Source organism: Setaria viridis, chromosome 5 (genome assembly GCF_005286985.2).
Source record: "Setaria viridis chromosome 5, Setaria_viridis_v4.0, whole genome shotgun sequence".
In the NCBI taxonomy this organism is placed as follows: domain Eukaryota; kingdom Viridiplantae; phylum Streptophyta; class Magnoliopsida; order Poales; family Poaceae; genus Setaria; species Setaria viridis.
Window position 1 is genome coordinate 1,613,415 of NC_048267.2, and position 27,119 is coordinate 1,640,533.

The window sequence follows — 27,119 nt, forward strand, 5'->3', positions numbered from 1 at the left end:
ATGATACACATTTTACTTTATTTAACTGACTCGTTCAATAGATATTGGTGGTCAAAATTGGAGTAAAGAACGGAGGAAGCAGTTGACAATTCGTTCAAGAAATAACAAGTTGTTTTCCGATGTCCATGGATGCAAAAGCCGACGCGAACCATGGATGCTTTCTCAGGTTCCACGCGCCTCACCTTCCACGCGCACGAAAATAGTCTAGTCGGGCTCCCATCCAAATCCTAACTCTGCACGTTCGATTGCTTTCCGTAATGGACACCCAACTTGTGGGCCCGCGCCTGTCAATGTCTTCTGTCGTTCGTAATCCCTGGGATTAAGATTAACCAACACGGCTTGCCTGCCCCGACAGCCACCGCTCCCGACCCGAGCCCACCCGCATAGGACGCGCGCCTGTCGCCGTCCGATCCAGATCCCACGCCACGCCACGCCGCCTACTACCTCCCCCTCGCCACCCCCCGCCTCCCGAGACCAGCGGCCTGCGCCGACCAGACAGAATCCTCGTCGCAAAACACGCACGCGCTCCCCACCTCGTCCCGCCGCGCCGATCCAGCCCGGGCGCTCGGCCTCGCGCGGCGCGCGCGATGGCCCTCGACACAGCCGATGCGGCGCCATCGGGGCCCGACGCCAGCGCCGCCGTGCGCCCGCTCCTCCCCGACGCCGCCGCCGCCGCCCCCGCCCCCGCCCCCGCCGCCGCGGGCGGGGAGTCAGCGGAGGAGCTGGACGCCAGGTACGCGCCCTACGCGCGCCGGGACGCGTACGGGACCATGGGCCGCCGCCCGCTGGCCCCGGCGGAGGCGGCGCGGCTCGCGCTCGCGGCCGCCGTGCTCCTCCCGCTCCGCTTCGTCGCGGGGATGCTCGTGCTGCTGCTCTACTACCTCGTGTGCCGCGTGTGCACGCTGTGCGTCGAGTCGGACCGGGGCCGGCCGCGGCTGGCGGGGTGGAGGAGGAAGGCGGTGCTGCGCTCCGGCTGCGCGCTCTCGCGGGCAATGCTGTTCGTCTTCGGCTTCTACTGGATCCGCGAGACTGACAAGAGGCTCCCTAGTAGTGTCGAGGTTAGTTCGGTTTCCACTGTGCCTCTTCCGCTTACATCCTCCCGTGTGTCATCCCCCTGTACTTGCTAATCTCGGTGTCTTGGATCACTTTTTTCCCCCCCGAAGAAGGCTTTCCCTGCTTTTATATAAAGCAAGCATATAACTGAGTTCGGTAAAGTATTTTGTATCAGCTTGCTTCAAAAGTATTTGGTCCTGCAGCACCATGGTTGATGGGTTGTCTACCACTGTTGGGTCTAGTTGCATTGTGTTAGGAAGCATGGCACTGTCTGGTTTAGGTGCATTGCGTTTAGGAAGTAGAGTGGCAGTGATGCTCTGGTGTGGCTAACTCTGCAATGTACCTGCAGCAATGTCTTTGTCTCTGTTTTATTTCGGATGATAAGGACGAGCCAGCCGATCCTAACATAATTTTGGAGGAGCCGTTATGATGCTGCTGAGCATTTTCCTTTAGGAAGTACCAATACAACCATGGACCCAGCAAACAATTAGCTCGCCATTTATTAGTTACCTTTTGTTGCTGGCCCATGTAGAATAATGGTTTCGATTACAGCTTTCTGTGTAGAGTTCTATTCTTTCCGGAATTATTTCGAATTTCCGTATGCACTGTTAGGCGTTTACACTGTTGGAAATTACAGAGAGATTGCTTCCTTTGGTTCTTTTTGTCTCTGGGCAATGCCATGTATCCATTCAGGTATCAAATGTTACTTATTGTGGTGATAAGGAATAACTAGGGATAGCGCGAAGAACCTATTTGTCGCCCTCCCTCAAGGAGGCTTTGACTACTTTTAGGGTTCTTCTTGCTTGATTACAATGGATGGTGTGGCTGTGCTTATATAGCCAGCTATCTAACAAACCCAATCTAATCTAAATAACCTTATCTCTCTAACATCTCTAACAACCTTATCTCTAATGACCTGCTAACAAACCAATCTTATTCCCCTCGTGGTACGGTTCACGAGCTACAGTACTCGTGGGCCTGGTCCTGCGGCCAGCCCACTTGCCATAACAGTGGGAGCGATTTTTATGACTTTTTTGGGCAGAACTTGGGCCCACCAACAAACACAATTAGGCAATAATGTTGCAATTGTTGAGTGCCCCTGATTGTCATAAATTAGCATCTTAGTAAGCAAACTGGGATTTTGTGGCTAAAATTCGTTTGCATTGTGGTTTATTGTGCTTGTGCTAATATTAAGATTGAACTGAAAGTTAAATTGATGTAATGTAACTTGCATTCCCCTGCTTTATTAGATTCTTTCAAATTCTTGAGGCGGGTTTATTGTCACCTGGCAATTGTCTGTCTACTACTCTACTATGAAACCTGTACTGAGTGGCTGGAACCTTGCATCATACTGTATTGCATTAGTCAAAAATTCAAAATCCGGATGCTATGTATAATACTCCCTCTGCTCCAAATTATTGTTCAGTTTAGCTCTGTCCTAAGTCAAATTTATCTTTGACCAAGTTTATAGGAAAAAGCATCAACATCTACAATATCGAATTGGTTTCATTGAATCCACCATGAAAATAGGTCTTGATAGTGCTTTTATTTGGTGTTGTAGCTGTTATTATATTTTTCTATAAACTTGGTCAAAGTTAGAGAAGTTTGACTTAGGATAATGAATGGGGATGGCCTGCTTTTTTTCATAAAAAGATCTGGGTGCTTAATTCTGTTGGTTATTAAAATTTTTGAGATAGCTGGCAATAGAGACCTTTTGTCCCGTCAAGCACCTATTAGATTGCACGCCAATATTATTTGAAAGGTTGCTCCTAGTCTTTGACACAGAGTGCATGGTATAAGTATCGCAGATTAATACTGTTGTGCCCGTAATTTTGTTCCCTGGTTCCCCTGTCATCTTGTTATAATGTTTTGTCAGGATGTAAATCAAGAACTGCCTGAAGAATTGGGAAGGCCAGGGGCAATTGTGTCTAATCATGTGTCTTATGTGGATATTCTTTATCACATGTCAGCTTCTTTTCCAAGTTTTGTTGCTAAGGTACTGAAAACACTATTTTTGTTGCTCATAGCGTACTTAAATTTTATGAATTGATTGTATTCTAACTTTTTATTGTTCTGTGAATTCTTAAATGTATCCTTATCATAGGAGTCAGTGTCCAGGTTGCCCCTAGTTGGTCTCATAAGGTACCGTTTTCATGATCATTGATACTTTCTTATTTTCTAGGCAGTGCCTTATTTTCTTATTTTTCCATTTATATATTAATGTTATATAGAATATATTAAAATTGAATCTACTTTTCTTTTCTGGTATAATGCAGCAAGTGTCTTGGATGCATTTTTGTTCAACGAGAATCGAAGTCTTCAGATTCCAAAGGTGTCTCAGGTATATATTGACTACAGCCCTTCAACTGGTTATATTTGTGCTACTATTCTTGTTGTTAGCATCCTCAAAATATACATTTAGTATTGAATGTTCCTTTTGCTAATCCTTCGAATATTGCATTATATTCATCACATAGTTGATGTTCTCCAGGATTTATATATTTGTGCGAATTTTGAACTTTAAATTATATACATGACTTTGCTCTTTTGAGGAAATTTTTCTCGCTATGGCAACTTGTAATGTTTTGTAGTTTTGTTTGTTGTTCTACTGAGCTTTCTATAATGTATGTAGGTGCTGTAACTGAAAGGGTCCAGGAGGTTTGTCAAGATAAAAATACCCCAATGATGTTACTGTTTCCTGGTTAGTCTACGGCCATTTCTTTTCCAGATTTTCTTCTAACTTCTTGTTTCATATAATGGTTACCAATTTTTTAGGCAATGATTATTTTTAAGGGTTATTATAACCATCCTTTCAAAGCTGTTGTTTCCTATGTGCTTTTACACCTTATCACATAGGCCTACTTTGCACTGTCTTGAAGCTGGCCATAACTATTCAAAGTGTAGTGACAAAAACATGTTTTGCTGAGAGAAAAACTGAATATAGACGTTTTGGGCTACATGATCTGCAGGAATTCAGTATCATGCTCCATCGCCTCTGTACAAACATTTTTACCTTTCATTGTTTACCCTCAATTTGTGCTCCTGTCTGTTGCTACTTCATTTATATCATCAGGTTATCCAAAATATATTCTAACCTGTCATGCTTTAGTCCAATGCACATGTTGAGCAGTTAGCATTCTTATTCTATACAATCTTTTCCCCCCTTTCTTCATTTTGGCTCTTCAGAAAACTTGCTTCCCCTGTATCATAACTTGCTTTTTTTCCACTTCTTTTAGAGGGAACTACTACAAATGGCGATTACCTTCTCCCATTTAAGACCGGAGCCTTTCTTGCAAGTGCACCAGTGCAGCCAGTCATTTTGAGATACCCTTACAGGAGATTTAGTCCGGCATGGGATTCCATGGATGGAGTAAGTACTGACTGCAAATCTACTTTCTTAATGCATGTAGACACAGGAATGCATGAGCAATATAGTGGTACTTTGTGTCTGGATTTCTTGTTCTTTCTAGTCTAGAGAAATTGGTTCACATATTGTTTCTAAGCTTTTATTTACACAGGATCTCGTCAACTTTGCCAATTTTTTATGCTCAGTAGCATTGTACTATTGTCCATGTATTTTTATCTATGTGTAATATGGAACCTCCCTGTGCCTCCTTTGCTATGTTTTCTTCTCCTTGGTTGTTGCAAATCGTAAGGTTGCTCCTTTCTTACTGTAACTTCCGTAACTTCTGTAGCTCAATAAACTCAGCTAGAGCACTTCTTCATATTTGTATGGAACATCCAAACATTTATTCAGGGTATTATATAATTTATTTCAGAAGTATGTGGCACTTAAACTGGTAAAACTCTGCCTGGGGTTATATTCAGGGTTCTACATTTATTTATGTTGGTGGCAATTAATATGGTCTTTTATCTTGATTCACTGAATTTGAAAACATATTTTTTAATTTTCTTTTGTAAAAATTGCAGGCACGTCATGTATTTTTGCTCCTGTGCCAATTTGTAAATTACATCGAGGTGGTTCGTTTGCCTGTATACTATCCTTCTGAACAAGAAAAGGAAGATCCTAAGCTCTACGCCAATAATGTCAGGAAACTGATAGCAATGGAGGTATTCTTGCGATCTCATCTTTCATGAGCTCTAGGATCAGGTTCACCTTTTTAAAATATGAATTGATATGTTCATGATTTCCTCCATATAACAACAATCTCGTTCTGTAGGGCAATTTGATTCTTTCTAATCTTGGTCTGGCGGACAAGCGCGTGTACCATGCAGCACTGAATGGTAGGAATCAACTTGGCGCTCAACATCAGAAAGATGATTGAAAGCCCCTGCGGTTTTTTTTTGGTAAACTGACAGCTGAGGCGTATTTAAGATGTAACTATGTGCGGACTTTTAGTTTGCCAAGCGGCTCTTGCGTTCCTTGTTAAGGAGCATGTTAAACACTGTCCTAATACGACACTGTAAAAAGACATTTGGTGTTATAGTTTGATATGGTCTAATTCAGAAACAGTTGCTGTTTGTTGTGGTCTGTCTTTGTACACTTAGTTTGTTGCTAATCTTTCATTCTTTCTCTTTGAGGTAGTAATTTTTCATATTTATCGAAGTACCTCAAGGTAGGAGACTGTTTGGTGTGTACCTTCGCTGTTCCTAGCCAAAATATGGCCATCTCCAAAGCAAGGCATGATCAAACTTTGGCCAAGTATAAAATATTTGTTATGACTATGACATGCGGGCCCATGTGTCAATAAAAGTTTCTAGCACCAAAATATGATCAATATGGATCTTGATTTGTAGAGTTAATTGCAAGAAATGTAATTGTTCAACCAGATTAAAAATTGGAATCATGGTTTAAAGGGAATAATATTTTGAAGTACGAGCATATCAAAATATAATTGCCTTTGTCTTGACCTACCAGGTTTTGACACGTCAGCTAGCATGGACTTTGGGCGCTGGGCCAACTTGGGGGAGCAAGAAACCACCAATTGACACGTCAGCTGCTGCCCTGCCGCGCGGCCAAGTCAATTCGGGGACAAAGATGGAAATGTGGCCTTTGCAATTTGATTCAGCGCATAATTTGTGTTGATTGTGATACCACCACTCCGTGCCCAGGTACTGATTCTGTTCAATAAGCTTTAGGATTTTTCTAACATTTTCCTATAGCTGTTTGTAATAACACAATCAAAAGTGCTGAAATATGCTCTGTTCTGTAGGACAATTAACAGTAGCTTCGATGGAGTCACCCGTAGGCATCAAGTATCAAATCTAGATAATCTAGATAGAATTGGAGGTTGTGCTAGGTACATGCGGAGTTTACTAAGAAAATACAAACAAATCTTCTTGATTTAACCAATAAAATCAGAGCTAAAAAAAAAGAAAGCGTTTGAAAATCACAGTATTTTGTTTCCTCTAAACAAATTAAAGCACCCCGGCACAACTGCAGATGGGTATGTAACATTATTTTCACGTGTTGGGCAAGGCTTCAGATAAATTCTCTTTGCTAAGGACTAACGGATTAGCATTAGCACCAAATCAACTTGAGCACTACTATAGTATATAATTATGCCGCAACAACGCTTCTTCTTTCCAATAGTTTAGTTTATCTCTTATCGGTTTGACAAACCCTAGTGCCTCAAATGCACAGCCCACTTTTATCTGATGAGATCTTGAACTCCAACAAGACGACAGATAAATCTAGTGATAAGATCTTGAAGTCCAACAAGACGGCAGTGCTCAGTTGGTCTACTTTTGGCTGCTAATATGCAGGTATTCCTTTCATTTCTTTCACCCTTTCTAGATTGTAGTTTTCCTTCATAGATACACAAGCTAAGCATATGCTGACAATGATACTGTTGGAGTATAACTGAATTGCCCACCTTTCCCTATCATCTTAAACTTTTGGGTTGAATTGGTTGGTGCATGCAACTCAACATGGTATCGGGGACAGAGGTCTCGAGTTCGAATCCTGATGGGCGCGATTAAATAAAATAATTGCAGCTCATTCAAATATCCACGTATGCAGCCTAAGGGAACTTGCACGTGAGGGGGAGTGTTGAAGTATAAGTGAATTGTCCACCTTTTCCAATCAGCTTAAGCTTTTAGGTTAAACTGGTTGGTGCATGCAACTTAATAGATATCTTGCATGTTTTGGCTTGCTCTCCTGATTGCCTTCTAAAACGGGAAACAAAGTTCAAGCCTCCTACATGTCATGTGTCAATATTGAAACGTGGAAATTATCTTTTTAATAATTCATGTTTTTTTAATTCACATGCATATAATATTCCTGCAAAAATTACGAAGGGGCAATGTAACCTAGCGGTTGGAAAACAGATCCTCTACAATATTACGCTCTACAGTTGAGTTGAGTCACTAATACGTAGGTCCAAACCCAAACATCAATAATTCATCTGCAGGGATAGTTACTGTAGATGAGCCTCATCCAGCGGTTGCAGTGACAACCTGTGGTAGCCGGACCCTTATGTAAGGGGTTCGTCATAGGTTAGATCTCAAAACACAGATCACGGCTCGACTACAGGGGACGACATCTCCATGTATGAGTGTGGCCAGCTTTCGTGACCCTAGTGCCTCAAGTGCACAGCCCACTGACAGATAAATCTAGTGATGAGATCTTGAACTCCAACAAGACGACAGTGCTCAGTTGGTCAGTGCCACAAATTGGTTGGATCTACTTTTGGCTGCTAATGTGCAGGTATTCCTTTCATTTCTTTCACCCTTTCTAGATTGTACTTTTCCTTTATAGATACACAAGCTAAGCATATGCTGACAATGATATTGTTGGAGTATAAGTGAATTGCCCACCTTTTTCAATCAGCTTAAATTTTGGGGTTGAACTAGTTGGTGTATATAACTCAATATGGTATCAAGGCCAGAGGCCTCGAGTTCGAATCCTGGCGGGCACGATTAGATAAAATAATTGCAGCCCATTCAAATATCCACGTATGCGGCCTAAGGGAGCTTGCACATGAGGGGGAGTGTTGGAGTATAAGTGAATTGCCCATCTTTCCCTATCAGCTTAAGCTTTTAGGTTGAACTGGTTGATGCATGCAACTTAATAGATATCATGCATGTTTTGGCTTGCTCTCCTGATTGCCTTCTAAAACATGAAACAAGTTCAAGCCTCCTACATGTCATGTGTCAATATTGAAACGTGAAAATTATATTTTTAATAATTCATATTTTTTTAATTCACATGCATATAATATTCCTGCAAAATTACGAAGGGTAATGTAACCTAGCGGTTGGAAAACAGATCCTCTGTAGTACTACCCTCCGTAGTTGAGTCTGGGTCTGAACCCAAATGTCAATAATTCATCTGCAGGGACAGTTACAGCAGATGGGCCTCATCCAGCGGTTGTAGTGACAACCTGTGGTGGCCGTCTCCATAGATCAAAATGTGGGGGATGCCCAAGTATGCCTCACACAGATGGATGAAGATAGCAATATCCAAAATTGAGTTGGGATTCAGATGTACAAATTCAATCTTATAGTAGTGGAGCAGACCCTGGAAGAAGTCCCCGCAAGTCGCAAGGGATCTTGAATCCGCGTTCGAAGAATGATACAAAGACCACCGTCTCTATCTTGTCCTCCGTGGGGAAATCTTGCCCGGCAGTCGGCTTCCAGTCCAGCAACGCCTTGGGCCTAAGGAGGTCCTGGTCGACGAGCGCCTGGATGCGCTCCTCTGTCATCACTGACTTTATCCAGACCGAGGATGGATCTGGAATATGCTCTTGCACCATTTCTTCGGTTTCTATACCTTGTGATTTGGATCTAATGCCCGCAAGGGTCTTGATGCACATACGACGGCGCGGTGGCTCGGGCGGTAGCGGCGAAGTGCGCTCGAGTAGATTGGGAATCGCGGCGGGGCGCGACCTAGGGTTCGCGGGCGCGGCGGCGATGTGCTCTGTGGACTGTGGTGGTGGTGACGCGAGTGTAACGGATGGAAATGAAAACGGATCTGCACCCCTTGGGCTTCTGAAGGGCGTGACGGCGTAACCCTAGCGACGAAATTTGTGGGTTTTCTGTTATTGCGGCGCACGTGCCAGACGGAGTCTGCAGGTTTTTCATTATGCTTTCAATGGCGTGCCTCCGTGGCTCCGTCAGTCCTCGTCCTCGGGGGCTGGGCACCTATTTCAGGTCGGCGTGCCTCCGTGGCCCCGCCAGTCCTCGTCCTCGGGGGCTGGGCGCCTATTTCAGGTCGGTGTGCCTCTGTGGCTCTGCCAGTTCTCATCCTCAGGGGTTGGGTGCCTATTTCAAGTTGGTGCGAGGACAAGGGCTGGGCGCCTATTTCTTGTCGGCGTGAATTCGCAGCTCCGCTAGTCCTCGTCTTCAGGGGCTGAGCGCCTATTTCTGGTCGGCATGCCTCCGTAGCTTCGCCCATCCTTATGTTCAGGCACTTCGACCTGCTATTGGAATCAACTTTTTCTTTTTTTTTGACCATTGGACTGATTATACTAATTGCTTCAATGCTTGGGGGCTACTCCTATGGAGTGCGTCTTGCGACACCCTCCATGTCCTTCGCTTCGACCTGCTGGATGCCCGACATCCATCAACTCGGCACTCGACTTCGCTCTGCATGTATGGCTCTGCATTCGCTCGGATTTTCTTCTTTTTTGAGCACTGTGCAGCCTCTCCATCACCATGACACCATCGAAGCTTCAGCCGACCACATTCCATGCTTCGCTGTGATGACCTCAAGTTCCTGTTCGCCTACACATCGCTTAGGGACTTGAGGGATATGGTTACCCCATGGATCCCCACCGACCAGGATACTGGCCGGTCCTGACAAGTGGGCCCGCCCGACCAGGGCGTGCAAGCCAAGGATATGAAGATACTTAGAGTACATGTCAAGCAGGCCAGGCGAATCAAATCAGCCCGGATATTACGGGATACGTATTGTAATCCGACTCAGATCACCTTCCTTGTAACAACCGAGTAGATTAGATTCAAACCGACTTGTAACCCTAGGTCGCCAACCTATAAAAGGCGGCCAAGGGCGCCTCTCGAGGACATCCAATCCAATCTGTAAACCATGCACCAGCGAAAAGCAATATAAGCCACCAACGTACAGGACGTAGGGGTATTACTCTCTGGAGGTCCAAACCTGTCTAAAACCTTTGTGTTCTTCCTCGTGATCACCTTCGAGTTCTTAGTTTCGCGATCCTCTCTGCCTACAAATCAACCACTTGGGTAACCCCCTGGTGGACTGCCGGGCTACTAAATCCGACATCCTGGAAGCTTAGTTTTCTCGCAGTTAAGCCCTTGCATCTTGTTTAGATCATATGTTACACGTTTTAGCTCCGTTTCTGTCCGTTCAAGTTGCGTTAGATTCATAACAACATAAATTACATGTTAGTGGTGATGTTTTCCATCATTGCATGTTTTTAAAAATAAATTTAATATTAATTTGGTTAATACCTATTAAAAATGTTGTCTTTAATTAAAAGCTATTTAGCGTTATGCACCGCTTTTCATGACAAATGTTAATTTGATTAATGCTTACTCTTAAATGTTTTTTCAATTAAAAGCTAATTAGAGATATACCTCATCTTTTCATAAATTAAACTCAATTTGATTAATGTGTATTCAATTTGTTTTATAAATAAAAGCTACATAAGTTATAACTTGGGTTTTCATAATTAAATGTTAATTTGAATAATATAAATATAAATGCGTTTCTAAATTATATTTGGTTAGTTCAACCCGAATCATAAAGCTATGCGCTTAGATGTTTACATATACTTTATTTTCAAATTAAATGTTTAATTCGCATAAATTGTACTTAAACATTTATAAATAAAATTTGACTAAGTTCTACATCATATTTTCATATAAATATAACTTGCTAATAATGTTTCTCTAAAATATCTTTACATTGTTTTCTTTATTAAAATATATGAAGCACGTAGGCTTTTCTCTTTCTCTTATAATCCAAATCTCTCAGTAGCTGTACCTTTTCAACCTTAGTTCCTTGCGTTCGCGTGATCCTAGAATCGAGTTCTATCCTTTAGTACGTTCTTTTAAAGCCTTTCTTTGGTTGGTGTATTATTCTTAGTTGTACTTATTTGTTTGCTTGTATGTTTGTGCTGGTGAATTTTTCGAGTAGAAGGATCGCTATTTGAAAGTTTTGAGGATTAAGAGTTTCAAGAGAGCAAGAGCTAAAGAGCAGTAAGAGTAACTTTTCTTTGTAGAAAGGCAAGTGTCCCTAACCATTCTTCTATCTATGCTTATTTTACAAGAATACCATGTATTAATTGGAACATGGAACGACCACCCAGGAAGACAGTACAACCATAAGACCAACGAACTCTAGTCTTGGCTAATTAATTAGAGACTCTAGTTTGTGATAGTCTTACCAAAAGGGTAAGAGGGGCTCATAGGTTGTGCGATGGCTTGTCCATCCAAGGGGTGTACACACCACTTGGGGGAGGGTTCATCCCCTTATGAGGAAACCTTAGCGAGTTATCACTTATCAGGGAATCTTTGTAAAGGCTTCGTAGCGTCCCTATGCAGTCACACCTTGGTAGTGTGATAAGTGCCTACTTTTGTACAACATGGTTGGGTTTAAAGTTCTCTTGAACTTTTACGCGACTTATGGTGAAAGTGTACAACCTCTGCAGAGTGTAAAACTAATATATCAGCCATGCTCACGGTCAAGAGCGGCTTGGACCCTCACGTGATTAATGAACTTGAAGATGGACTTAAATCGTTATTCTAGTTATTTCTTGTGGCCTTACTGAGTACCAACCATAAGTGTACTCACCCTTACTTACTACTGCTTAGAAGAGGAATGTGTGTGAAGTTTTCTGAAGATGATGCTGAGTTCTAGGCGTACGCAACTCCCAGTCGATTGCATATGAAATTTGGAGCCTTCGTTTCCAAGATTAAGCTGTATATCTCTGATAGACTCGTAAGTCATTATTTATATTCCTATACGTGATACTGTTACTGTTATTCACTGATGATGTCACTATATGTATGAAACTAGCTAGATCCTAGCATACATATAGTTAGAACTTGGTTTTGCCTTTAAAATCAGGTGTGACAATATATAATGGAAGTATGGCGTACGTACTTATTAATTCTACGGAGATGCGTCATCTATCTGACTTCGTCGCACAGCATGAATACTTTTGCTTTGCCAACATTGTTTTCTACGTCTTTTGCTGCTACAAATGTGAGAGAATTAAAGTAGACCTGACCTTGTTAGAGACTTGGCACTGAATGAATTTGACAATATCACTGGTTGCTTTTTATGTGGGTGGGTGGGGGTGGGGGGGTTTGCTGCTACTTGATACTGGTGACGTCGACGTAAAGGTTGGGCAATAGATTTCATTGTTGTTCCCAGAAAATATGTAATTCTACTAATTTGTTGGGGGTCATCCTGAAAATTGTATCATAGGATATGCATTCTAGAGGCCATAGTGCACTTGCATGATTGCATGCATTGAGCACAAGCATTCCAGTAAGTTCCCTCACGCATGCACAAGACACCAAGCGGCCACCAGCGACCACCACCGTACCTCTCTCTATAAATAGCCTGTCTGATTGCTTCACAACAAAGTCAAAACGCAACACTCCATAGAGACTATGGGTCTTTGGCACGTCCCCAGTAGTAGTAGTTATTCTCAAAGGTTTTACCACCTTTTGCTCTTTCATGTGCACCCGTTCTGGATCCAACTCGTGTACTTCCTCTCCATCTCCCTCTTCGGTTTCATGATGCTAAAAGCCCTGCCCATGAAAACCAGCGCGGTCCCAACACCCTCGGGCCTGGACCTGATCTTCACGTCTGTGTCCGCGACGACAGTGTCCAGCATGGTCGCCGTCGAGATGGAATCCTTCTCCAACTCCCAGCTCCTCCTCGTGACCCTCCTGATGCTCCTCGGCGGCGAGGTGTTCACAAGCATGCTCGGCCTCCACTTCACCTACACCAAGCTCAAGAAGAGAGAAACACAAATACCCCATGATCTCGACGGTAATAACGGATTACCGCCGCCATCGTCTAGCTTAGAGCTCAGAACCATGGGAGGAGGAGCCCCAGCTGCCGTCGCCGCACTAGAACAAATGGAGACAGGGTTCAAGAACAACCTTGATTTCACATCCATTGCTAGGACTAGGATGCTAATGTTTGTGGTGTTGGGGTACCTCGTGGTGGTGCACCTCGCCGGCTACACGCTCATGCTAATCTACCTCAGCGCCGTCGCCGGCGCGAGGGAGGTGCTCATTGGTAAGAAGATCAACCCGAGCACCTTCTCCATCTTCACCGTCGTCTCGACGTTCGCGAACTGCGGCTTCGTGCCGACGAACGAGGGGATGGTGTCCTTCAAGTCCTACCCGGGCATGCTCCTCCTGGCCATGCCGCACGTCCTCCTCGGGAACACGCTCTTCCCCGTCTTCCTCAGGCTCTCCATTGGAGCGCTCGAGAGGGTCACGAGGAGGCGAGACCTCGGCGAGCTGCTGGTCAGCGGAGGAGGAGGAGGACCTGGACCAGCTGCCGCCACTTCCACCATAGGGTACGACCACCTGCTGCCGGCTGCGCGCACGTGGCACCTGGCGTTCACCGTAGCGGCGCTCGTGGCGGCGCAGCTGGTGCTCTTCTGCGCCATGGAGTGGGGCTCCGACGGGCTGCGGGGGCTCACCGCGTCCCAGAAGCTCGTCGCGGCGCTGTTCATGTCGGTCAACTCGCGGCACTCCGGAGAGATGACCGTCGACCTCGCCGCCGTGTCGCCCGCCCTCGTCGTGCTCTATGTGGTTATGATGTACGTAAGTACTACCTAGTAGAGAATAGACCTTCCGTCCAGCTTTTTTAGTCCCGGTCGTTTTTTGACTCGAGATTAAAGGCCGATCCAGCCTTTAGTCCCGGGTTAAACAGCCACCACCGATAGCCACCGACGACGGGAGCTTTAGTCCCGGTTAGTAATATCAACCGGGACTAAAAAGCCCCTTTTAGTTCCGGTTGTAACGGCTAGTGAATTTGGTGGGGCGTTTAGTCCCGCTTGGTTTCACCAACCGGGACTAAAGGCCCCCCTTTAGTCCCTGTTGGTAACCGGGACTAAACCTTTAGTCCCGGTTGGTAATTCCAACCGGGACTAAATGGATGGTCTTTAGTCCCTGTTGGTAACCGGGACTAAAGGTTTAGTCCCGGTTGGTAATTTCAACCGGGACTAAAGGTTTAGTCCCGGTTGGTAATTTCAACCGGGACTAAATGGATGGTCTTTAGTCCCGGTTGGTGTTACCAACTAGGACTAAATGCCTTGCCTATAAAAATCAGCTTCTTCCTCCTCGAGCCCGAGCCACTCAGATCGAGAGCTTCGGGCTCCTTCTCCATGGCGAGCAAGCAAGCTTAGCGAGGTGCTGCCCGATTTTTTCCCCTCATTTTCGTGGGAATTTTACTCATCCAAAGTGTTGTAAAGGTTAGCTATTTCATCCTTCCTTCATTTATTGTTATTATGCTTTATTTTATGCTTTAGAGATAGAGAAAAATGAGTTTTTTAGAAAGAAGGAGGATGGAGAGGATTTTTTATTTATACATATTTTTGAGCTAGAATTTGATGGATAGTTTGCTTGTTATATACGATTCGTATTAGATAAATATGGGAAAAAATAGAGTAAATATGTTTTTAATATTTAGTCATTGCAATAAAATTAAGGTAAATAAATTGTAGGTGTAAGAAATAGAATTTGATCATTGCTATAATTTTTTGGATAGTTTGCATGTTAAATTTGGTCATTGCTACAATTTACGACGATCGAAAGATCAGTGTTAAGGCTTATGATGCGCAGTAACATATATGCTAATATTTATATGCATGGCACTACTAGTTATAGTTCATCATGTTTATTATTAGTTGCATGTGCTCATCGTCCACTAACATGTCCAGAGATCAAATGGTTAGATGTTTTAATTATGTTCCACTACTAAATATATAGTACTACTTGCTAACCCTGCAAGCTAATCATTGTGCCATGCACGACACATGCTTAAGCACGCTGAGAAACTATGTTCTCAGTACCAGGGGCCTGAAGTTGGACCAATTTTCAGGCGTCAGGTTTGTGGCCGGGAAGGTTAGGGGTGGGTGGTTGCCAGGGGAAGGTTTCCATGGTTGCCGGAGTTAAAAACGGGTTGGTCCGCAGGTAGAGGGAGGGGGTGGCACGGCGAGCCAGCGGGTGTGCCGGTCGCTAAGGGTGGCGGAGGATTGCCGGTGGACTGAGGAAAGCGAAGCAGGTTCAGGGCAGATCAGGGCGGCGGAGACGCAGCTGAGATGGGTGGAAGTGCGTGGGCAGGACGTAGGTCAAAAGAGTGCCCACGTGTGTGACCGAGGAAGGAGCGGTTTGGCTCCGAGCTGAGGTTGAATCAAAGATAGTGCTAGTTGGATTCGGATTAGAGTCAGGATTGATCGCTCTAGAAAAAAAAAACAGACACCTACTTTATACTGTCTCCATTCCAAACTATAGTTCACTAGCCAAACTTCTCTAATTTTGACCATGATATAAAAAACATCTAAGACATCAAATTAGTTTTGTTGAACCCACAATAAAATATATCTCAATAGTGCAGTTTTTTTAGTATCTTAGAGGTTATTATATTTTCTGTAAGTTGATTAAAGTTTGATTTAGAATAATAATAAGTAAACTGTGATTTGGAATGGATGGAGTCATAACAAAGCTTACTCGGATGTTGTCTTTGGTCTGCAGGTATCTACCACCTTACACCACATTTTTGCCCGTGCCGGTGGAAGACCACCACCAGTATAGGGAGGCACAGTCCAACGAGAAGAGCAAGACCACCAGCAGCAAAAACATTTGGCAGAAGCTGCTCATGTCGCCTCTCTCGTGCCTCGCCATCTTCATCATCGTCATCTGCATCACCGAGCGGCGGCAGATCGCCCACGACCCAATCAACTTCAGCGTCCGCAACATCGTCGTCGAGATCATCAGGTGCTTAATTATTACGTCAAAAAATGTCAGGCAATATTATTCCATCTTCCAAGCACAACAATGGAACTTCGGCTCAACCAAACCACTGTAACATGTTGCAGTGCGTATGGCAACGTGGGATTCAGCACCGGGTACAGCTGCGGTAGGCAAGTGAAGCCCGACGGCAGCTGCAGGGACGCCTGGGTCGGCTTCTCCGGGAAGTGGAGCAGGGAAGGGAAGCTCACGCTCATGGCCGTCATGTTCTATGGCAGGCTCAAGAAGTTCAGCATGCATGGGGGTCAGGCATGGAAGCTGGGCTAACGGTGTTGAAATTCTATCACATATGCGCGCGCGTTGTACATTTCTCTCTACGTCGTCCGATCCTAGCAGCTATAGATCTACTGCCTGACTCCGAAGAGTGGTACTTGAACTAGGATGGAATCGTGGGAATGTATGACCAAGGAAGTCTGTCTGTAATATAACATGAAAAAATGGCTGCTAGCTTGTCTTCCCCTGATTCCCTCCAACTTGCGAAGCAACGCTATTTGACCATGTACACAGGAAAACCCTAGATCGCAGGGTGCAACTCTTGTGAAAATGGTATAAATATTGAAAAAAATAAAAATGTGAACATAATTCACATCCAAAAATATACTTTGAAGATTAAGAAAAACTGAAACCTGGCACATCCATAGTTCATCTATATATAGATGTACTTTGTAGAAAAGTTAAGACTCAAAATTGTTTCTGGGAAAAATCATGTGAAAATGAAAAGTTTCCATCGAATTGGACGCTTAAGATTCGTGCATAGGGTGAGGCGACATTAATTTGAGGTTCTAGTGGGTTCGGCAGAGAGATATGATAGATGAGCAGGAGGATGGGTCCAATAAGTGGGTCATATTTATTTACTACAATAGGATGTGCGATAGAAATACTGGATTTGAATTTGAGCTTGGGACATATCGTTGTCTCAAACCATCTGTTTATTTCATCATACATTGAACTAGGGTGTTACTAAAATAAACGCAACAAAATTCAAACATGTATTTTATTCAGATTATAAGTTTTTTTTATAAGCTGAACAATTCAAATATAGTTTTTAAAAACTTAATTTACTAGCTATATTTTTTCGTAATTTTTAAAAAACCACATGTAAAAATTTGAAATAGTTTTTTCAACTGTTGAAATAGGGTTCATAAATCATAAGTTGATGAATTAAGTGGTTAGGAATCTAGAGAGGCTTGGAAAGTGTGGGAAGTAAGAGACAACGGAAGGCGGTTGGGACTTGGGAGGCTAGTGAGGATAACGAGATGGTGCAATGGACCATGGCGATAGCAGGCTCGTTTGTGGGCTATTGTGAGCCGCCTAATTTTGCTCCTCTGGTTCCGGACCAACGTTGGGAGGTTCTGGTCAACACTTCATGTCTGTCCAAAAGGGAAGGAGGAAGAGAGGAGCATGGTCATATCATCTGGGAATAACAGATTGGGACATGATTCTGTGTACTGCTCGGTGCTTGAAAAGGAATGGTTATGGATGAGTGGATGGCAGAGGAAAATCCCATTCCAGGATACATCTTGTGTTCTGTTTTAGCAGCACAGCACAAAGTCCTGAAAAGTGTCTTCTCTTCATCTACGTCGGGTCACGAAAATGTTGTTAAAGTTTCATAAACATCATTTTTAATCTTCTCTTTCGAAGTCATATCACAGATAAGATAAGAAAGCACATCTTTTAATGTTGTTTTGTGGTGCCATATGGACCATTACAGCTTTAGGTCTTAATCTGCCTCTGAGTGTGTTATATATGTTTGGGACCTGGCTATATACTAAGAATTTAAAAGGATTTGGAACCATTAGTTTTACTAGGGAGGTTGCTAGCAGGTGTTAGTCACCGTAACTATATAGAAATGATTTGGTTTTTGGAAAAAAATGAAATATAACTCTTTCTTATTGCAGATTATTATCTTGTAGACTATGCATGGATTCCGTACTTGGGCTATCTTGCATAAGTTAGCTTCACAGGATTTGATTGATGCGGCATCACTACGATTGACACATGTGGTCATGGTATATGGGTGACAGTCTAGATTAGAGTTGCCTATCAAAGTATTTAGGTAAAATTGCTTTTATTTTATAAATAGGTCATGATGAGATCGGGAGTACTGTCAAATTGATGTAGTGCTCTTGAAATTCAATAAAGCTTATTTTAACGAAAAAGATAATATTATATTGTATAATCAACAAAAAATGTTCCTCTTTAATCTTCATTTCCTTTGAGAAAACATTTTAATATTGTTTCAGGAGTCCATTTTATAACTATTTTAGATGTTTGTTTGATTATTTTCTTTGAGAACGGCCATGATTTTAGATGTCAAAAGCGTTTGTTCATTTTATAACCATTATGAAAAGGGCTTGTTCTTTAACGGGCTGCCCATACAAGTGTGTGAATAAGCAAGTTTGTCTTAGGATGAGGCCCATGGGAAGGGTGGGCTGGCCTGTCAAGCATTGCTCTACTTTTGTTTTTCCTTTTCTCCGAGCAGTCCTCTAAGCATGATTTCTCGCTCCTAAAGTTTTTCTTTTATGGAAGAATTTAACATTTTACTGGATGAAAGTCTCAGCGCATCTCAATGGCAAGGTTTAATTTCTTGAGCTCTAGAATGCAAATTTGGTCTCTAAGAGCATCTTCAAGAATGCCCGATAAACACTTCCAATAACTAGTTTTGGGAATGAATAGAAAAAACAACGCTCCAATAGTTGTTCAATCCGGTTCCCAAACCGATTCCATCCTGAGACAAATTTATCCCTCCTCTCCAAGCTCCCGAAACCTCCAAAAAAAATGGGCAGAGGGAGTAAAACTCCGCGAGTTACTGCTCATACTAAAAAATCAGCTTCTGAGCCCACATATGGATGATGTGGTAACAATTGAATCTTTTTAGGACCAATTTTTTGGAAACTGTTGGTTGGATGGATATTTTTTCCTCCCAATAATTTTGACAGGGTCCCAAAACTAGTTTTTTAAACTTTATTTTTTAGACGCTCTTGGAGATGCTCTAATGCACACATCATCCCATCGTTGTTTCTTTTCAAATATATATCACTATATTAGTTTACATACATATTAGATACAAGAAAAACATCATAAGGTGTTCAATTGACTATCACACTTACCACTTTCTTCATTTCAAAATATAAGATGTTTTACTTTTATCTTATGTCAAACTTCTCTAATTTCGATCAAATTTATAGAAAAACAAACTTACATCTACAATACCAAATAAAAACACTATAAAGACGTTTGATGGTGGATTTAATGGATGTTACTATGTTGCATATGTTGGTGTATTTTTCCATAAATTTAATCAAGGTTAGAGAAGTTTGACTTATAGCAAAAAATAAGATACAGATAGGGTACAAGGAAATATTTGTAAAAAAAAGGTGGGATTATTCTGCATGCAAAATGACCTATATGAATCATACAAGCTTTTCAGTGAAAGCTTGTATCCATGCCATCGGTCACGATTCATGAAACAAATCAGGAACCAGATCCAGCTTATTTTTAATTTTGGTAGGTTTTCAGGTACTACGATCAAGAGTCCAACGTGAAAGTTGGCAAATAGATGAAGCCCATGGTTAACAAATTTTCATGTCATCCACATTGAGGGATGGTTCAAGCGACTCTGTTGCCTTAATTAGGTGTTGGCATCCCCTCCCACCACTACTTCTATTGTGCCATCATTGGAGCTGGCTCACAAAAGCCCACATGCTGGCAGGATGGGGAACCAGAGTATTTCTCCCTCACACTCTCACAGTGAGGCCTCCATTGGATGCAGAGGGAAGCCACGCCCAGGGAAAGGAGGCCCCGAGGGGGATTTCACTGGACTTATCAAACCCTGTTGTTTCCCTCCCCTAACCCCTTTTCCATTTGGCTTTCCCTCCCGTGGCTTCACTCCCCCTCTGCCTCTGCTGCCTGCTTCACTCCCCTCCGCTTCTGCTGCCTGGTGCTATGCGCAAATAATAATACAATTCCAATATTACAGCAGTTGTATAGCTCCCGTTGTATAGCTCAAATGTAGACCAAAATTCAAGCAGTAATAATACAGTTCCAATAGAGATTACGGCTCCAAAATTACAGCTCCAATAGAGATTATGACTCCAAAATTACAGCATAATTGCATAGGTAATTTAGCACAAAGCAAGATAGTTCTCAAAGAAGCTTGAATCTGCACCTATTGTCAAAGTACAGCTCCAAAGTCGAAATAATACAGTTCTATTCATCATGGAACACGAACACAAATTAAAAGTTCAATCTTAGCTAGCTACCCTCTACTCCTTTGTGTCCAGTGCTAGCAGCAAAGAGATGAACACACAAGACGAGGCAGGTAGACATTTCATGTCTAATTCTGCAGAAAAAAACATGTAACATCAGTGGAATTAGTAACTTAGCAATGAGATGAATAGAGGAAAAAACCAAACAAAGCAGGACGACTGACGAAAAGAAATACTTGGGATTTCTTTTTCACATAGTGCAACTTATCTTAACTCTGAATTTATTTACCACTGCATTTCCATATACTCTTGCCATACTCTCTCTAACACTCCAGGTCATGTTCTAACACTACAATAGGTCACGTTTAGATAAACATTCATACAGGTCCAGTAGGTCATTCAACAGATGAACACTACAATAGATAAACATTCATTCATTTAGTAGATAAACATTCACACATGTTCTAACACTACAGTAGATGAACACTACAACAGTCTCCAATAATCAAATTAGAGTCATCCATTCAGATAAACATTCAGGTCATCATAAATATCCACAACATCAGATGAACACTACAGTAGTCTCTAATGCTAGAAGAAGAGGAGAAAACTAAGACAAGCAAACATACCTGTGAATTTTTTTCTTTAGCCAAACTAGTCGAACAACTGGATTTTTAGCCATCATAAATATCTGTCGATTCATCTCAGATTGAAAGAGCTCATTAGCATCTGCCTTCTGCTCAATAGTTAGGTCTTCTATACTATTCACAACAACAATGTACTTTTCTACAGAATAGTCATCTTCTTTTTTCTTCTTCTCATCTAGTTTTTCCTGATTTTTTTCCATCTGGATCTTTCTCAAGTCTATGAATTCGCCGAGTTTAGCTGCCATTTGACTTTGCTTGCATTTTTTTTCCACTAGCACTTTGTTGCTCCTCTAGATTGAGATAGGGTGGTGCAGATTGCACTTCTGGGCCCTCAATTTCAGAAAAAGGATTTGTACCAAAATTGATGCCAACAGAATCAGAGCCAGCAGCCGTGTTGTGTGTACTTTGTTCAGAGTGACTTCTTTCAATTGGAGGTCGTGTCGTCATGTTAGGTGGCTCGGTTGATGTAAAATTCAAATCTCCAATGGCTATACTTCCTATTAATACACACCAAAGATACACTCTTAGGTATTATTCAAAGTTATTCAGCACCATAGGCACATGTTCATTTAAGAAACAGAGCAAACAAATGGTAAGGCTATAATGATAGATAAAATTGTGGTATTGTTCTTTTAGACTCATGAGCTGAATAAAATAAAGAGCACACTTAGGTATTGTTCCTTTAGACTCATGATCTGAATAAAATAAAGAGACACTTAGGTATTATTCTTTTAGACTCATGAGCTGAATAAAATAAAGAGCACACTTGGACAGTTCTGAATACTCTTACTGCAGCACAGATGAGCTGAATAAAATAAAGAGCACGCTTGTACAAAAACAAGAACAACACTAAAACAAGAACAGAAGCAATGAACAGCAAGATGAAAGCATTACCTTCATACAATAATTCCAAGTTGTTATATAAAGGAAATGGCTTCTTGCGGAACTTGGCAACTTTGTGGTTATCCTATTGAAGTAAAAAAAACATATGATTAGATGGTTTGTATAAAGGTTAGCTGTTATATAAAGGGCTGTTATATAAAGTTGATTCTCCATTTAAGAGATCTAACCTTAATCAACTTTTCCCAACCTTTTGGCTCTGCAATGATCATACCCAAACTGTCATTCCAGCCAACACCACTTTTCCTCGCTTCTTTTATTATCTTATAACTTCCTTTTAGCTCTTTCTCCTTTTCTTGCACTTGTTGCTTTGTGAAATGTGTTGTTGGAAACATATCATTGAATTTGTTTGTGATATTCCTCCAACCTTCAGCTGTCCAGCCATTTTGTGCCCTGTACATTGGGATATTGACATGCTCTTTCATTACATCCACTAGCCCTTTCTCATACGTGTAGCTCCATGCAACCCTTGTACCCTGGGACGTTGACATTGTTGAAAAATGGTGAAAGATAAAAGCTAAAATTCTAAAAATATAAATGTAAGGTAAAATGCTGAAAATGATGAACGATTCTCCAAATTACCATCTAATTATTATAGGCAGCCCACATCGCTTGTGCGATTTTATCTCGTAATGTGTTGCCATCACTCGATTCTATCTCACTTGGATAACTGTTATCCCCCTCCGGCATATCAACAAAAGTGGTTGGATTGATATATTGTGGTTGGTGATCTAGCCAATTATCTTGCCCATTGTGCGCTCTAATTATATTGTGAAATACCGCTGCTGCTGCAGGAATCTTGATCTGAGTCTCAATTGGATAGTGTGTTCCCACTTTCAGAATTGGAAACCGTTTTTTCAACACCCCAAATGCCCTTTCAATATGATTCCGAAGTTGTGCATGCCGATGATTAAACAACTCCTTGTAGTTTGCATACTCATTTCTCTGCGATGATCCACGCCTTCTAAACTTGCCAAGGTGGTACCTAAGTCGTTGACACGGTGCTATGAATGATGGAGTGTTAGCATATCTGCCATCTGTAGGTAGAATTTCCCTGACGTTACATGAAACCCCTTCGTAAGAGCAGAACGTAGGACTCCTACATCAGACGCAGATCCTTCCCACCCACAAGAGATAAAAGTGAATTTGAGATCAAAGTCACAAGCGGACATAACATTCTGGGACAATGTCCCTTTTCTATTTCTAAAAGGAGGGGCCTTATCTTCATTGAGAGTAATAAGGATATGTGTCCCATCGATGGCGCCAATGCAGTTCCGCACGTAAAAAGGAACCTAATATTGTTGGAATAGTGTGTTTGGAATGATACAAGGGCAAGAAGCATATATGACTAACCTGGAAGAACGGCATGAACCGAGGGTTTGATAAAATCTTGGCATGTGTTTGGTTTGGATTGGAAGCTTGACGAATCTATGAGTCAATGTTGGAATTATAACGAAGACCTCATTGACTTTCCTATGAATTGTCTCACCGCTATGTTGGAATGCTTTCTTCAGCATTTCAATGCTAGCATTATGGGAGAGTATGAACAAAAATATTCCTAATTGCTCCTCAATCTTAACACCATGTGTGTCACGTAATAAGTTTTCTGCTCTGAGAAGGCTATAGCTCTACAGATCTCAACCTCCATTCTAAACTCTGACTTGCACCAATTTTCGTGGCCTTCTAGGATTTCTTTGACCTTTGTGGCACCAGGAAGAGATGACGTGTGTTCTGGTATCTTTTCATCATAGAGACATGTCATGACAGCAGGGACAATAACAAAGAAAAGTTCATCGTCCAATTCTTCCTCATCTAACATGAACTGCCTAACATCCTCCTCCCAAGAACCCATTATCTATTATATAGGGAATAGGGATAATATTATTAACTAGGATATAATATAACTAAAAACAAGAATTATAACTAATGTGCCAAATATAAAAGAAGAGTTCTATGAACTGCCAAGCATAAAAGGAGTTCTCTAAACTGCAATACAATTTTCAAGTAGACCAAAACAAGATTTGCTTTGAGCACTACCCAAAGTAAGTAGACCAAAATAAGTACTTACTCAAGGAGTAGTGGAAGTCTTAACAGCTTTTTTGATATATGTTAATAATGTCGTTGTAACTTCTTTGAGACTTCCAGTCAACTAAGTACTTGTTTCTTGTTAACTCTGATAACTCATATATAGTACTAATTTATAAATTTAACATGCATAATATATTATATATAGGATGTGTTTAATGAACTGCGGCAAACGACGAATGAAAATGTGTGAGTGTTTAGTCATAATTTGGGCAACTAAAGAATGTCACCCAACTGTTTTCCTTTGTGCAACATCAAAATACAAACACAATCCTAAACAGTACATTTTTTATACACTCAAGACCGAGTAAACAATCAAATCACAGCAGCACAAACCCTCTCTTCATGATGAACAATCAAATCACACGATCCTGCATCAACCCTTTCACAAATAGCATTCAGCACATACCAGATCAGCAAGCAGTCGTCGAGCTTGTTGACGTCATAGCTGAAGTTTACCTCGGCGAGGATGGCCTAGAACTTGAGCTAACATCAAACCAAAAAAAAACTTCAGAATCAGCAGATCCAGGAGATCTAGGAGATGGGCGCCATAATCTCCCACAGCACCTTGACTACCTCTTACCCGCGCCTGTCTCATCACCGTACGAATCAGACCTAGGTCAGACCTAGGAGAGGAACTTGGACAGGTTCTTGGAGCTAACTTGGAGTAGATCTTGAAGCTCGGACGGAGGTGGTGGCGGTCGCGAGGCCGGCAACGGAGATGAGGAAGAAGCCGGCGAGGGGCGAACACGGTGGTGGCGGCGGGGGGCGAGCTCGGTGGCGCTGTGGTGGGCAAGCTCGATGGCGGTGGCGGGGGGGGGGGGGGGGCAAGCTCGGTGGCAGCGGTGGGGGCAACGACTGCAGTGACGGTCCTTCCTCTTCGTCGCCCTCACTCGTGCGCTCGCTCGCTCGAGTCAGGGAAGAGCCGCTAGGACCCCTGCGTGCTGGACGAGCCGCCCCGGGGAAAGTACGGGGCTCGGGTCGCCCTCTCTCGGGTGCTGGGCTTCCAAGTGCAAGGGCGCTTCTCCATGGGGCCGAAATCCGCATGGGAGCCTGGCCCAGGGAAAAGGTGGGGAAACCCCCGTGGATTGGGTCTTCCGAAGGAGGCCTGAGTGGATCGGTAGATCAACGCTCTAGCTTCAATTGAGGATAGATGGTGGTAGGGGCGCAGCTTGCACAGATCCGGTATGGGAAGGGCTGGACCCATGCTTTTCACCACGTTACATGGGCGGGCACATAACCTACACATGCGGCGATACTCATGTGGCGGTGCCCACGCAGTTCTGATTGTGGTCGTTTGCGGTCGTGGCTTGATATGGCCCCGTTCTATGGCGGTTGTGGTGGACTCGATGAGCGGATGGACGAGGTGGTGGCCATCAATAATGGAATCTATATGTCCAATCCTTGGTCATTTCACGTGATCTAAATCCACCTTGTTTGGGAGCAGTCTATGCTAGCTGGACATCCAAATCTGCGAGTTCGGGCCGAATCCGGCTAATGGCTTCCTTCCTGAGGGTGGCCGGCGGTTGAAGATCAATAACATATCTAAGGGCCTATCTTGGTTGATGATCCGCGTGGACATCTCCCACCGGGCACCTTGCGGGATGTGGCGCATAATGGTTGTGTTGCCTATGCGACTACTTCTCGCGAAGACGTATTCAACTATATATGCTTAGTGTCTCCTGTACAATCTTGGAGACCAATGCAAGTTACCTTGACATCGACTAATGGGATTACTTACTTGGGTGATGCATTCCTTATTCACATGGATCGTGTGAATGTTGCTACTTGATACTTGGTGACATGGTCATTGCGGAGTGGAACGTCTAAAGGTTCCAAGTCATGAAGTTCATTGCCGGTCGTAGTTGGTCAAGATTGGGTGGTACGGCGGCATTGCCGTAGAAAGAAGGGGACACAGCACAAAGGGATTTGGATTTAGTGGTACCGATTACTCGTCTTCAGGAAGAAATCTCTAGGTCTGACATTAGTTGCACCTAGCAATGGCCTTGTTGAATGGACTGGTTTGAATAATTCATATATGAAAACCTATGGTTTATACTTTACTGTTTGAACTATGGCCGTGATGGTGCACGCATACACTGTTTGCTTGTTGGCGGCGTTTTTTTAGACAACTTTTCTCGTGATCCAAGTATTGCCATATTAGGCCCATAACTGAAGATCAAGTTATGTGTTGTGTAGTTTGCCATGACATGATATTTGACATCATGTCATTTTGCATGCTAAATAGTTATGCAGATGTCGGGACGTAGCACCTTAATGGTCTAATTTAATGAAGACAGTTGTGAAAACTACATTTAGAAAAATCACGTCGATATTCAAATAAAAAGCGTCCTATATTTAGGAACATACGGTGAGTAACACAGGAAAGCCGCTCTAGAAGCAACTGCAGAGGTGACATCAGTGAAAAAGCATATACCAGCAGTAGATGACTGAGTGGAGCATCTACAAAAAGATGGACCAAATATTCAAAGTTCCACAATTACCGGTCCTATTCGATATGGAGAGGGCGAATAATATGGCTCCTTGGTAAAAGCACTGAGATGCCAAAATTCCAGTTATCCTTGCACCTTTTATCTTGTGAATGATAGTCAACTTGGCTGCACAAGTTGGCAGCTTTATCCAAGGCTCGGCCATTGCCGACCATTTGTCTGTGCACTGAATATTCCGTCCACCCATGTGAAATTGCCACGTATCCCCACAAGACTCTGACGTGCTTGCCCTTGCTGCTTTTAATTGGTTTGCAAACCGGAGCTTTCTTGCATGGTGGAAATTAACCAAACAAAAGCAAGAAAGCCTTGGAGAAAGCTCCGGTTAGACTGAAAGAACTACACTGTTGAATTTTTTACGCCTAGCTAGCCTGATTGGAACCTGAAATTGCCGCACAAGTTTGTGATCCTGACCTGATATACCCAGAGATTATTGTAATTTATGGGCGTGGACGATGGACTGCCCAAGTGTCCATTTTGGGGGGTACATGCACTAACCTAAAGCATTGATGAGCTGTTGCGTTGGGTGCAACCGTGCGAGCGATCGCGATAGCCAACACCCATCTGGCCATCTGCATCCGCGTTTCTGTTTAGCCCTTTATCAGCTAGTGGCCGGGTTCAGTTCAGTCGGTCCTACAACCCCATGGGCCGTGTCAGCCGCCCCCAAATTATCGTATCCTTTTGGTTGGCCAAAAGACATGATAAAACTGCCACACACGTTGTGGGTGGGCGACGGTTTCCAGTGGCACACACGGTACAATACGAACTGC

At 42.9% G+C, this 27,119-nt stretch overlaps 3 protein-coding genes and 1 pseudogene across 3 annotated transcripts; 2 read left to right on the plus strand and 2 right to left on the minus strand.

Moving 5' to 3' along the window:
- The first annotated feature begins 462 nt into the window (after positions 1-462).
- LOC117858062 (lysophospholipid acyltransferase LPEAT1) lies at positions 463-5,535 on the plus strand. Its single transcript, XM_034741046.2, has 8 exons — positions 463-1,058; positions 2,930-3,049; positions 3,158-3,195; positions 3,330-3,394; positions 3,686-3,754; positions 4,290-4,423; positions 4,984-5,124; positions 5,235-5,535. Exons 1-8 carry the CDS (start codon positions 588-590, stop codon positions 5,337-5,339), a joined length of 1,143 nt encoding a protein of 380 aa, XP_034596937.1. The 5' UTR covers positions 463-587; the 3' UTR covers positions 5,340-5,535.
- Positions 5,536-12,578: 7,043 nt separating this feature from the next.
- On the plus strand, positions 12,579-16,449 carry LOC117858061 (cation transporter HKT1;5). The gene is made up of 3 exons (XM_034741045.2): positions 12,579-13,790; positions 15,727-15,969; positions 16,071-16,449. Exons 1-3 carry the CDS (start codon positions 12,622-12,624, stop codon positions 16,267-16,269), a joined length of 1,611 nt encoding a protein of 536 aa, XP_034596936.1. The 5' UTR covers positions 12,579-12,621; the 3' UTR covers positions 16,270-16,449.
- Positions 16,450-19,887: 3,438 nt separating this feature from the next.
- On the minus strand, positions 19,888-22,248 carry LOC140223028 (uncharacterized). The gene is made up of 5 exons (XM_072294329.1): positions 21,928-22,248; positions 21,752-21,824; positions 21,179-21,354; positions 20,840-21,042; positions 19,888-19,945 (listed from the first exon to the last, which is right to left on the minus strand). The coding sequence occupies exons 1-5, from the start codon at positions 22,246-22,248 to the stop codon at positions 19,888-19,890; spliced, it is 831 nt and encodes a 276-aa protein (XP_072150430.1).
- Positions 22,249-22,342: 94 nt separating this feature from the next.
- On the minus strand, positions 22,343-23,609 carry LOC140223029 (uncharacterized; annotated as a pseudogene).
- Positions 23,610-27,119: the final 3,510 nt, after the last annotated feature.

Coding starts and splice junctions, on each gene's coding strand:
- LOC117858062 (XM_034741046.2), top strand. CDS start 588: ATGGCCCTCGACACAGCCGATGCGGCGCCATCGGGGCCCGACGCCAGC. Junction 1,059..2,929: donor GGCTCCCTAGTAGTGTCGAG/GTTAGTTCGGTT, acceptor ATGTTTTGTCAG/GATGTAAATCAAGAACTGCC. Junction 3,755..4,289: donor AATGATGTTACTGTTTCCTG/GTTAGTCTACGG, acceptor CACTTCTTTTAG/AGGGAACTACTACAAATGGC.
- LOC117858061 (XM_034741045.2), top strand. CDS start 12,622: ATGGGTCTTTGGCACGTCCCCAGTAGTAGTAGTTATTCTCAAAGGTTT. Junction 13,791..15,726: donor GTGCTCTATGTGGTTATGAT/GTACGTAAGTAC, acceptor TTTGGTCTGCAG/GTATCTACCACCTTACACCA. Junction 15,970..16,070: donor ATCGTCGTCGAGATCATCAG/GTGCTTAATTAT, acceptor AACATGTTGCAG/TGCGTATGGCAACGTGGGAT.
- LOC140223028 (XM_072294329.1), bottom strand. CDS start 22,248: ATGTCAACGTCCCAGGGTACAAGGGTTGCATGGAGCTACACGTATGAG. Junction 21,355..21,751: donor CTTGGAATTATTGTATGAAG/GTAATGCTTTCA, acceptor GTGTATTAATAG/GAAGTATAGCCATTGGAGAT. Junction 19,946..20,839: donor CTAAAGAAAAAAATTCACAG/GTATGTTTGCTT, acceptor ATTTGCGCATAG/CACCAGGCAGCAGAAGCGGA.